The sequence below is a fragment of the Neoarius graeffei genome, chromosome 13 (assembly GCF_027579695.1).
Source record: "Neoarius graeffei isolate fNeoGra1 chromosome 13, fNeoGra1.pri, whole genome shotgun sequence".
In the NCBI taxonomy this organism is placed as follows: domain Eukaryota; kingdom Metazoa; phylum Chordata; class Actinopteri; order Siluriformes; family Ariidae; genus Neoarius; species Neoarius graeffei.
This window is the reverse complement of record NC_083581.1, coordinates 62786613-62798866: the sequence shown is the minus strand read 5'-3', so window position 1 is coordinate 62798866 and position 12254 is coordinate 62786613. Positions and strand designations below refer to the sequence as shown.

Below are 12254 nucleotides of genomic sequence, written 5' to 3'. Positions count from 1 at the left end.
CACATGACATGGGTAGCTTGTACATCTGGGAAGGCATCATTAATGCTGAATGAGGTATACACGTTTCAGAGCAATATGCTGCCATCCAGACAAAATCTTTTTCAGGGAAGGCCTTCCTTCTTTCAGCAAGACAATGCCAGACCGCTTTCTGCACATATTAAAACCACATGGCTCCGTAGTAAAAGAGTGCAGGTGCTAAACTGGCTTGCCTGCAGTCCAGACCTGTCTCCTATTTAGAACATTTGGTGGATTATGAAGCGCAAAATATGACAAAGGAGACCCCGAACTGTTGAGCAACTGAAATTGTATATCAGGCAAGAATGGGACAACGTTTCTTGTTCAAAACTGCAACAAGTGGTCTCCTCAGTTCCCAAACATTTACAGTGTTGTTGAAAATAGAGGTGATGCAACACAGTGGTAAACATGCCCGTGTCCCAACTTTTTTTGAAACATGTTGACATCAAATTCAAAATGAGCATGTATTTCTCAGAAAAACAAGAACATTTCTCAGTTTCAACATTTGATATGTTGTCCTTATACTATTTTTGATGAAATATAGGGTTTCCATAATGTGCAAATTATCACATTCTGTTTTTATTTACAGTTTACACAGCGTCCCAACTTTTTTGGAATTGGCGCTGTATTTTCTTTAGGGTTCTCAAAATAAACAAAACATGAATATTATGAAATTTTTTGACAATTACAAATATTAATGACCTCCACATTCTATTTTTTCCCCAACACCATCATTGTTATAAGCCATGTATTGAGCATGTATAGTGGTTTTTAATGTATTGCTGGGCATATTGCAGTCACAGTGTATAGCAATATAATAAAAATATCTGATTTTGTTCAAATCCTTAATCATGAGTGGGAAGCTTTTTGGGATGTGTGTGAGAAAACGTAAATTAAAGCTAAATATCAGTGTCAGTAAGATGTTATTGTGGGTAAAATGCGTAAAACAATATGCAGGTGTGATATTGCCGATATGATAGGAAATGCACTGTCATGGAGACTTTTGGAAAATGCTTAATAAGCCTGTCTCTACGGAAAAAATCACCATATCAATAATGGCACATGTTTGTAATCTGTTTAAATGGAGTGTTTGATAGACAGTACAAATCGTATTAATTAACATAAAGCTGCAATTTGCTTTGCATCTGCTAGTTCTGTCCAAGCTACTGGTATAGAAAATGAATCAACACTTTCTGACCAATCAGAATTGAGACTGACAGTGTTGTGGTAAAGTAGAGATGAAGCACATAAACGTATATGGGGTGCCTTTGGATTGGTCACAAAGTTTACTCGAGGGAATTATTTATTATTATTATTATAAATAATAGGTATACTGGTTTACCTCTATCTGTCTGTCTGAAACACCCTTTTTCTCAGCAACCACAAATCATAGCCACTTGATTCTTGGTAGCAAGCCTCAGCTTGGGGTTCTATACCGTGTATACCATTTTCAGGTCTGTCGCACATCAGCTTCCTGTTTACTGACTTAATGTATTAACGAAACACAAAGGGTGGATTTACAAAAATTTCATAACACTTTTCTCAGCAACTACAAATCACAACTGCTTGATGTTTGGTACTGAGCTTCAGCTTGGGGTTCTATACTGTGTGTACCGTTTTCAGGTCTGTCGCACATCAACTTCCTGTTTACCGACGGAATGTATTTACAAAACATATAGGGTGGATTTTGACGCTATTTCAAGAAGCAAAATGCTATTTCAAAATGACAGTTTACCAGGATGCTATTTGAAATCCCTGGCGAGAACACTGCTCTTTACTTACTTGTTTCAGGGTTAATTATCTGCTGAAGTCAACATTCATAATAAGTGTCCTATTCCTTCGATAGCTTGCATTCTGATATTAGTCAGAACAGGGGGGATATGTAAGTGAGCAGTAGCTCACAGTTGATCTTGTTTGGGTTTGTCACTTTACTAAATTGTTTATAATTTGCTTAAATAAGTTTCATTTATTTTAATTAATTTAATCATCACTTTGCCTGAACCCTCTACAGGAATCAAATGGTTGGCTTTGTAACATTTCCTGCGCAAACGAATAACCTGAATTTGTCTGGCTCCTAAACTTTTATTGAACTCCTTCGGCCCACAGCCTATACACAGCGCTATTAAGATGCATGTCTCTGCTCGTCAGCGAGGGCACACGTGGTGCTCTGCCGTGCTTCACTCTTCTCTACAGATTGGCTCCGTTCACCACGTCTCGTCTCGCCTCGTTCTGGCTCCTGGGTGTTGCTGGGTAATTAAGCGGGAGGCAGCGTCTGCACTGTACTCACCTCCCAGGCAGCAGCTAATCAAATCCCACTTCAAAGCCCAGAAATATTCTCCCTCTCTCTTACTCACACATACAGGATTAACAACAAATTTGCCACTGAAGGCTTATTTCTTCGTCTTGTGTGTGTGGGGGGGATTGGCTGAGCGAACAGCAGTGTCATGTCTTTCGGTCTTAATGACCCGTTTAATTTTTGCTTCTATTTTTAAACTTTAAATGTGATGATTTTCCTACAGATGGTGACTCTGATGATGATGAAGGCCTTGAGGATCTGTCAGACATGAGTGGTGTTGATGATGATGATGATAGCTCAGATGGAGACCAAGATTCAGGTCAGTGTTTCCATTCTGTTTACTGTTTACGATATAGTACAGTCAATCTTTTGTTGGTGTAACCTTTGTTTGTGGGGGATGCAGAAACCCAGATGCTACTGTTTAAGTAGAAGCGCGTTTGTTTTGAGGGGGTTCTGTATATATGCAGCCCTGTGAAGGGGAACACGCAGTCCTCCACAGTAAAGTGCAGTTCCCTCTGGTACGTCTCTGTGTTCAGGCTCGAGGCTTCTCCTGGAACTTTCATACTGTATTAGTGTGAGATGCCTTTCATTTCTGCCAGGGTTTAAAGTAGCTGCACCTTAAAGATTCACAGCAGCAGCCCAGAGGAGAGACGCATCTCACTCATCACACTCGTATGTGATGGGAATAATAAAGTTGTTGATGTTTTTGGGTATAATGCCTTGCACATATGTTACAGAAAAGTCACAGCTCAGTGAGCCACTCACGTACCACTAGGACTTATTATTAGTCCTCTTTACATGTGAACATGGATGGAAAACGCCGATCGAGCCATCCGTGTCCTTCAGCATTTCTGAACTGGTCACGATTTGCTTCACAGATGGCAGCGAGGAGGCCGAGGAGAAGGCTTCTGGCTCTAAAAGTAAAGCATCCAAGCAGGTGTCAAGCGTGGAGCTGCAGGAGCTGGCAGAAGGAGATGAGGATATGGTCGAAGACCTCGAGCTTTCCGACCAAGACTGAAGGCCTCGGTGACTTGGCAAGCGGTTTGTCACGCGTCCTGTGATGAAAATGAAAGCCGCCTAATTGATTCATAAATCTGGCTCTTTGCACAGGTCAGATGGCGACGCTTAGGAGACAAGTTTCACTATTTCACAGCCAAATACAAGATACGTTTGTAAAGTGTATTGTTCAGTTTGAGAATTTGACGTTCAGTATGAACGTTATTGTGAATGTTTGCTTTTATATTCTTCCTCTCATCAATGTGTTGTATATTGTCTTTACAATATATTGCAAAATATGTTATAAAAAGATATCGCCTGTCTTTCTGTGAGTATTTCTTTACATTTTGGGGTGAGAAAATGAGTGAAAAGTAATGCTTTTGAACATGGGTTTTTTACGTGTGTGTGTGTGTGTGTGTGTATAGCATATTTTATACCACGGAGAAATGTAGGTTTTCAAAACTTATATATATATACGTGCATGTACGATGAGATGGAGTGGAATAACTGTTTTATTCGATCCACATTCACAGGATTTTGAGAAACAGAGCTTTTTTAGTTTTATTTTTTGCAAATTTGATAAATAAAAACTTTTTATACAAAACATCCGACAAAATCATGTTCACTTAGAATGTAAACAAACTGGTGAAATGATAGCAATTTGTGAAAAATGCTATAATAATAATTATTGAAAAATTTTTAAAAAGATATGTTATTATTTTTATTTCAAAAACTTTTATTCTATATTTTGTCCCCCCCCCCCCCGGTTTTGTTTTGTTTTGTTTTCGAGTTTTTATTTCATCCTCGGCTGGTTCAGCAACACGCTCCACCATTTTGTTTTTCCTCTACTCACGGTATATGAGTAGCCAATCAGAGCGTGTGATTTGCTCATATCCACTGAATGTGGATAGAATAATAAAACGTGTGCGCGCGCACACCATTCTGGCAAACAGCAAAAAAAAAAGTGAAAAGATCAGGTTCTGCCCCAAAGTCTTTTACCACTTCTGTTTGGTAAACTTGCTCTTTACGAAACAGAACTGTAAATGCAGTTAGCTTTTTAGCTAAATCTTGTAAAAGTCCATTTTAAATAAACATCCGGTGGTGTAGTGGTTAGCACTGTTGCCTCACAGCAAGAAGGTTCTGGGTTCGAGCCCAGTAGCTGATGGGGACCTTTCTGATGCCCCTTTTCCACCAAAGCAGTTCCAGGGCTGGTTCGGGGCCAGTGCTTAGTTTGGAACTGGGTTTTCTGTTTCCACTGACAAAGAACTGGCTCTGGGGCCAGAAAAACCGGTTTCAGGCTAGCACCAACTCTCTGCTGGGCCAGAGGAAAGAACCGCTTACGTCAGCGGGGGGGCGGAGTTGTTAAGACCAACAACAATAACAAGACAGCGAAAGGTCGCCATTTTTAAGCGACGAGAAGCAGCAGCTGTACAAACGCAAAGTCATCCATTATTATTATTGTTGTTGCTGCTGCTGCTTCTTCCGTGTTGTTTTTACTTCGATATTCGCGCCAAGGTTTATGCAAACGTAGCGACGTAACTGACGTAGACAGCGACGTAATGACGTATACAACGACGTAACTGACGTATGCAGCGACGTAATGACGTGTCATCCCTTAGCACCGCGAGCGATGGAAAAGCAAACTGGTTCTCAGCTGGCTCGCAAGTTGAACGAGTTGTGAACCAGCACCAGCACTGGCTCCGAACCAGCCCTGGAACTGATTTGGTGGAAAAGGGGTGTGTGGAGTTTGGATGTTCTTCCAGTGTCCACATGGGTTTCCTCTGGGTGCTCCGGTGTCCCCCACAGTCCAAAGACATGCAGGTTAGGCTAACATGGGGCGGCTTTGGGCTGAAGGTTGGGTTGAAGTGCCCTTGAGCAAAGCACCCCGACTGCTCCCCAGGCACTGTAACATAGCTGCCCACTGCTCTGGGTGTGTGTGTGTGTTCACTGCTTCAGATGGGTTAAGTGCAGAGGAGACATTTCATTGTGCTGAAGTCTGTGCTTGAGTGTACGTTCTTCCTCTTAAAGAACCAGATAACATGACTGAATGGTGACGGCCACTGCTTTTTGAATGCTTAAGCATTAATGATTAGTTTATGGATATAAATAAGACAGTTTGAGGTGATTATCTCGCCCGCGACGGAGTAAGCGGCGTGAGGTATTGTAATCAGTGCGGTTTGTTTGTTGGTTGGTTTGTTTGTGCTTAACAATCTAGCGTCTCGACGGTTGCACCGATTGACTGACTTAAAATTTTCAGGGTAGGTGGCCAATGGTCCGTAGATTACCTGATTAAATTTTGGGGCTAACCGGGTCAAGGTGAAGGTCAAGGTCACTGGAAAGGTCAACCTTTCGGTCAAAATAACACATTTTCCATTATAACTCAAAAACGGTTGCCAATAGACAGATGTTGACTGTTATGAGCATATAGGAACTCCCATATGGCCTTTCATTTGACACCATGATCTTTGACCTTGAGTGACCCTGAAAGGTCAAACTCAAGGTCATAGATTTTCAGAGGGCTGGAACTTGAAAATAGTTGATGGTAGACAGATATTTACCATTATCAACTTATAGGAAGTGCTATATGGGCTTTCATTTGGCACCATGATCTTTGACCTTGAATGACTTTGAAATGTCAAACTCAAGGTCATGGGTTTTCATAGGACTATAACCTGATTGAGAAATATTACCATTATCAACATATAGGTATAAAATAAGTGTTGCTGGGCGAGGTTTGTTTTGCCTGGCAACACTTGTTTTGTTTCTCAAGTGACATGGTTTCTCCAGTTACCACTTTTAACTAGCACCACAGACTTAACAGACATGTATCGTATGCAATATGGTGAGAATAAATGCAGGCTATGCTGTCCATTCAGGTTTAGGCCTTGACTTTTTATTTTTTAAGTAGCAGTGTTGTCAGTTTGCTGGTTGACCAGATGGGAAGCTAAAATGAAAAATCTATGAAAGTCTTTAAAACCGCTTCCATTTCCGAGCCAAGGTCTTTAGCCCTGTAGCTCATCTCTGCTCTGATGAGCTGCCTTGGGTTAAATAATTTACATTAATCCATGGGATTTGCTGCAACAAACCACAGCAAAGTAGCTGCTGTTAAAGGAGTTGGTTCATCTTTGGAAAACTAGAACTTGCTGATCTACTGCCAGTTTTTCATTTCATATATTCTTTCTGCTGTTTTTCCAAGTACTCTGTTCAGTTCTCTAAAATATTTTGTTGGGTTCATATCCAGAATGCATTCCACCAGTTGGAAACCCCTGCCCTCCAACTTTGATAGCCGAGTGTCACATTTCGCTCCCGTCAATGGCCGGCCTAATCAGTTACGTTTGCAATCAGATACCGGCTGTCAAAATGTTTCTGATGCTTCTGCACCCGAGTCAGGCTGGTATCTTTCAACGCATTCTCCTTTTGACTTGTGGGTGGGCCCAGATTTTAACTTTGCTTGTGATTTAAGATGCATGCCAAAGAGAAACATATTTCAGTTCAAGCTAGGATAGGTAATTTTGGAGAAACCAGCAAAAGTATGCTAGATTTTGAAGGAATCCCTCCCCTAAAACCACTCCTCCAAAACACATGAAAAAACACTGCCTGACTACTGCTGAAAGATGAGAGAAAGCATTAGGGAAAGGACAGTAGTGCATTGTTCACATGTTAGAAAACACGTAAAGTTATCATAAGGAATATAAACAAGGAACATGGCTATTGTTGGTACTCGCAGCTGTCCGCTAGCTTTAGTAACATAGCATAGCCATGTGGAAGACTTGCAATGAATGCCAAGGTAGGTAGGCAGACCGGCAGGTCCGACCGAATGAAATAATTGAACAGGCTTTTTCAGCCCTGTGATTGCTATAGGTGCCATTTTTTTCTTTTAATTGTCAGCATTTGATAGATTTATTAATTTCTGTCAGGATGTAGAAAGAAAGAAAGCACAACTTTATTCATCACACACTTGTGAAATTCCTCTCTGCATTTAACCCATCTGAAGCAGTGCGCACACACACATACCCAGAGCAGTGGGCAGCCATGCTAACAGCACCCGGGGAGCAGTTGGGAGTTAGGTGCCTCGCTCAAGGGCACCTCAGCCCAAGGCCGTCCCATATTAACCTAACCCACGTCTTTGGACTGTGGGGGAAACCGGAGCATCCAGAGGAAACCCACGCAGACATGGGGAGAACATGCAAACTCCATACAGAAAGGCCCCCTCCAGCTGCTAGGCTCGAACCCAGAACCTTCTTGCTGTGAGGCGACCATGCCGCCCGTAAAGAGTTTCAAGAAATATGACTAAAAAAAGCTTCTAAAAACAATAACCTACCTTAGCTTTCAGGAAAGCATGTTAGAAAAGCCCAATGAGAAGTGGTTTAACAGGCTCTGAAATATATTTTGCGTTTGGTCACAAGTACATCCAGGTTGGCGATGCAGAAATGTTCAGGAACAGTTCCAGAAACATGAGGAAAGTTGATTATGTTGTACTATTTTGTATTTTTTGCATTATTGGAACGTTACATAAAAGGATTCATATAGACCATGGTCGTCAGACCATTTGTTGCTACATACAACAGTTTTGATCGAGACGATGTATGACATCAGCTTTAAATATCTAAATTATAGGCAGTTTTCAGTGACACTGGCTTATTCTCGGAAAAATGTGAAAGGTCATCTCAGATCCTGTGCCACTGACATAGCTGTATATTTCAGGGGATGTCTAGGACCAGGCTATTGGGCTGGAGCCCCGAACCTGTCCTGCTAGCTGTAGGTTCCATTCCCTTCTGAATGATAGAGCCATAGCATAGGTTAACGTGACAATCATATACTTTCGACAAGTTTGACCATTTGAGTGTTTGACTCCAATCTTCAGAAATCCCCTGACCCCTTCCCCACCATTATATTTACCTCTACAGGGCTAAAAGTTCAATATGTTCAACCGTCTCATTTTGATTCTCACCAAACGCACATAAACACACACGCGCACACACTCACTCACCCCAATTACGTTCCGTGATCTCTCCAGGTGTTTCCAGAAACATATTAGGACATGAGAGCTAAAACTTTTGACATTTATAGTTACCCTGGTACCCAAGGTACTGTATTATTTAACCGTCTTGTAGTTAATCTGTATAAAGGTTGAGATCACCATCATCGGGCGGCACGGTGGTGTAGTGGTTAGCGCTGTCGCCTCACAGCAAGAAGGTCCTGGGTTCGAGCCCCGTGGCCGGCGAGGGCCTTTCTGTGTGGAGTTTGCATGTTCTCCCTGTGTCCGCGTGGGTTTCCTCCGGGTGCTCCGGTTTCCCCCACAGTCCAAAGACATGCAGGTTAGGTTAACTGGTGACTCTAAATTGACCGTAGGTGTGAATGTGAGTGTGAATGGTTGTCTGTGTCTATGTGTCAGCCCTGTGATGACCTGGCGACTTGTCCAGGGTGTACCCCGCCTTTCGCCCATAGTCAGCTGGGATAGGCTCCAGCTTGCCTGCGACCCTGTAGAAGGATAAAGCGGCTAGAGATAATGAGATGAGATGAGATCACCATCATCAGTGTTAGCCTATTGACTGGTAGCTAATTATGTTAGTTGGCTAATGTTAATAGCTAACTTTTCTGCTCAGTAAAATGCATCTCATCTCATCTCATTATCTCTAGCCGCTTTATCCTTCTACAGGGTCGCAGGCAAGCTGGAGCCTATCCCAGCTGACTACGGGCGAAAGGCGGGGTACACCCTGGACAAGTCGCCAGGTCAGATGGCAGGAAGATGCATGCTGCGACCTGTGATCGGTCGCCACCTGACGGTTTTTTTTGTTTGTTTTTTTAAAAAGCTATTACGACAGGATGCAACCAGTCAGAAGCAGACGTAGCTAGACGCAGGTTGACACAGCGCACAGAAAACCTTTAAAAATATATATATAAGGCCATAAGATTGCTCGCAGGTTGTTTGTAAACTATTTGTAGGTGCAGTCTGCGTCTACCTGCGATGCATCACAGCCATCTCTATAGACTTGTCTTCCCCTGCGTTAGCCTGCGTCTAGCTGCCACTACCTGCTTCAACCTGCGATTGGTCGCTCAAGCATTGCACGACCGCCTGCCTCTACATGCGTCAACCTGCTATTTGCACCGATTGGAAGCGAATCACAGCTGAAATTCAAACCGATTGTGATCCACTTGCGTCAAACTGCCTCTACTGTACTAAAGACCCTCTGCAGCACTGGCATTATCTGCGTCGTTGCGCATTGATGCAAGACCAGTCTTGCGTCTACCTGTGATTTTGTTATTGTACGTAGTTGAAAACTAGTTGCAGACTGCCGTCTGACCTGGGCATTAGCGTGTCTGCCTCTCGATCGGGAGATCATGAGTTCTAATCACGGTCGGGTCATACCAAAGACCATTGTAAAAATGGTACCTACTGTAGTCTGGCAAAGCAGGCTGCAATACAGATGCGAGTGAAGAGTCAAACTCTGGTGGTTACCAGAGGACTAGTCCCCCACTGTAACCCTAGCTGTATAGGCGAGAGGTCGAGGGCTACGGAAACTGAGATCGGCGCCACCCAGTGCACCTTAATGGTCTGGTTAGTACTGGGATGGGAGACTGCCTGAGAAGACCAGGGTATGGCACGGGAAGGACTTTTAGACTTTAGATGGCGATGGACAGCGGATGGATTTTTTTGCTGCTTTAGCAGGAGCTGAAGGAGCAGTTTGGCAGGAAATGGTTAGTTGTTGGCTACAGGGAAAACGGTAATCTCATTTTACATTTCAAAGTTGATGATGATGAAATGGGAAAAGTACTCATTCATATCGGTCAGTTGTGTTTAAAATGAAGCCAACGAACCCTTTTCTCACAACTAGAATGTGATGCTGTGTCAACTCTGTGATAATAGTTCTCTATTGAGGTTTTTCACCCACGTGACCAAGTCATGTGAGGCTGCCATTTTGGACGTCACGGCTCGAATCAGTTTGAATGCGAGGAAGGCGACAAACGAAAAACATAAAAGAAAAAGGAGCGAGATGCAGAAAACACCTTCACTATCCAGCGACGTAGGGCATTTACAGGGCGAGCAGAGGGAGAGGTATTTGCAAAAATTGAGGTTAGCAGGCTTAGAGAACGACGTTTACCTGCTTCCACCAGGATTGTTCACTGACGTACGGAAGTACACGAAGCCCTCGTCTTTACCTGACTTCGGCCCACATGATCTGTATACCTATGTCGTTAAAAACCCATCGCCATACACAGGTATTGATCTGAAAGCGTATAAGAGTTTGGATGCCTACAAATATTTAGTGTCAGGCTGGGTAACATGCCTACATCAGCGGGTCGTCCCTGGAGCCGGTGGTCACCATCTTATTACAGCTAAGGTTTGTTCGCATTTTCATTTACTTTCGGTCCTCAGGATAAACAAAATGTTATTAAATGTCATTGAAATAACTTTTTAGTCTGTTGAGACATGGCCCGTTATAAATTTGCTGTTACCAGGCAATGACCAAGAACTGTATTATTAGGGTCGGTGTCTGTGTTGTAGCAGTGTACTAGCAGCTAGCTGTTAGCACTAGCTAATGTCAACAACATCGTAGCTAGTATGATACTGTAGCAATGTTTACGTTCAGTCATTTGGATGACTGAAAGGTTTTAACAGTCTCAAGTTTTTCCTTTACTGTATTTACTAGTTTACTGAGCTAGCGCACTCGGGCAAGCTGGGAGCTAGCGCGCTCGGGCAGGCTGGGAGCTAGCGCGCTCAGGCAGGCTGGGAGCTAGCGCGCTCCGGCGCCAGAGCGCGCTAGCTCCCAGCCTGCCCAAGCGCGCTAGCTCCCAGCTTGCCCGAGCGCGCTAGCTCAGTAAACTAGTAAATCCAGTAAAGGAAAAACTTGAGACTGAAAGGTTTTAACAGTCATCCAAATGACTGAACGTAAACATTGCTACAGTAACATACCAGCTACTATGATGTTGACATTAGCTAGCTTGACCTTCAAAACGGCGGACACCGGGGCGTCACGCGACCCTGTGACGTCAGGTGAAAAACCTCAATAGCTTTACTGATGAACTTCTGTACGAAGGAACATTTAGGAACTACGTGATCTCCTTTCTCTTCTCAATGAGGTTGCAAAGGAAAGGAGATGCTAAGCGAGAACAGAGAATGAGGGGCAGGCTTGTCCACAACATGTGGGCTCCTGCGTATACCAGATGGTAATCTGGTCCCGTAAATCTACACTTTCATCTTTGTATTGCACCGATAATCTCTAATCCTGGTAGCTGTGGTGATGAAGAAGCAGGGAGTTGATGAAGAAAAATTATCAAATGGCTGCTGCTATTTTCCATATTTTTCCAGTGTCTTGGCTAATGCATAGGTGTTGGCTATATCGCTCTGGACTAAGCTCTTGTGTCTGGTTCCATATTGTAGGCCCTGACGACACGGCCCCCACTTTAAGGAGTTCTATTAGATTAAGGTGCTGTTCGGAAGCACTAACAAAGTTGAAATCGGGACACCGAGACGGAGCCTCAGCTGGACAGCATTAGTGAAAATTCTGCTTTGTTTTCACTGAAAATTTGCCATGCCGTGTGTGTGTGTGTCTGAGAGAGAGTGTGTGAGTGAGTGAGTGTGACGCTCAGCTTTATACAATTCTCAGGCTAAGCCCAGGCATCACACACAGCACCTGGTGCTGACAGTCACAGCGTGCAGTCAGGGTAGTTTTTTAAGGCTGGGAGTCCCTGAGGGTCAGTTGTTTTGTAAACGAGGTGGGACAGAGAGGTCTCAGAGGCCTTGGCCTGGGACTGTACTCCACGCTCTGACAGCTGCTGTTGACCTGAAACCCCCTTCTCTCTCTCTCACACACACACACCCCATTTTCTCCCTGACTTGGGGGATTTACCGTCCAGCCGGGCGCCACTCCCTAACCCGACTGCAGCGGAGGAGGTTGGAAATAAACACATTACTCAGGAGGCATACAGGGAAAAGCATCTGGAA

General features: G+C 43.6%; 1 protein-coding gene across 3 annotated transcripts in view; it reads left to right on the top strand.

Annotated features, from left to right (window-relative positions):
- The window catches only part of noc2l (NOC2-like nucleolar associated transcriptional repressor), a 152046-nt gene extending 148416 nt beyond the window's left edge, over positions 1 to 3630 (top strand). For all 3 annotated transcript variants that reach the window (XM_060938295.1, XM_060938296.1, XM_060938294.1), the window contains exons 18-19: positions 2535 to 2630; positions 3190 to 3630. In XM_060938295.1, coding sequence (XP_060794278.1) covers positions 2535 to 2630; positions 3190 to 3329 — 236 coding nt within the window. In that variant the 3' untranslated portion in view covers positions 3330 to 3630. The remainder of the gene's footprint in view (positions 1 to 2534; positions 2631 to 3189) is intronic.
- The last annotated feature ends 8624 nt before the right edge of the window (positions 3631 to 12254 follow it).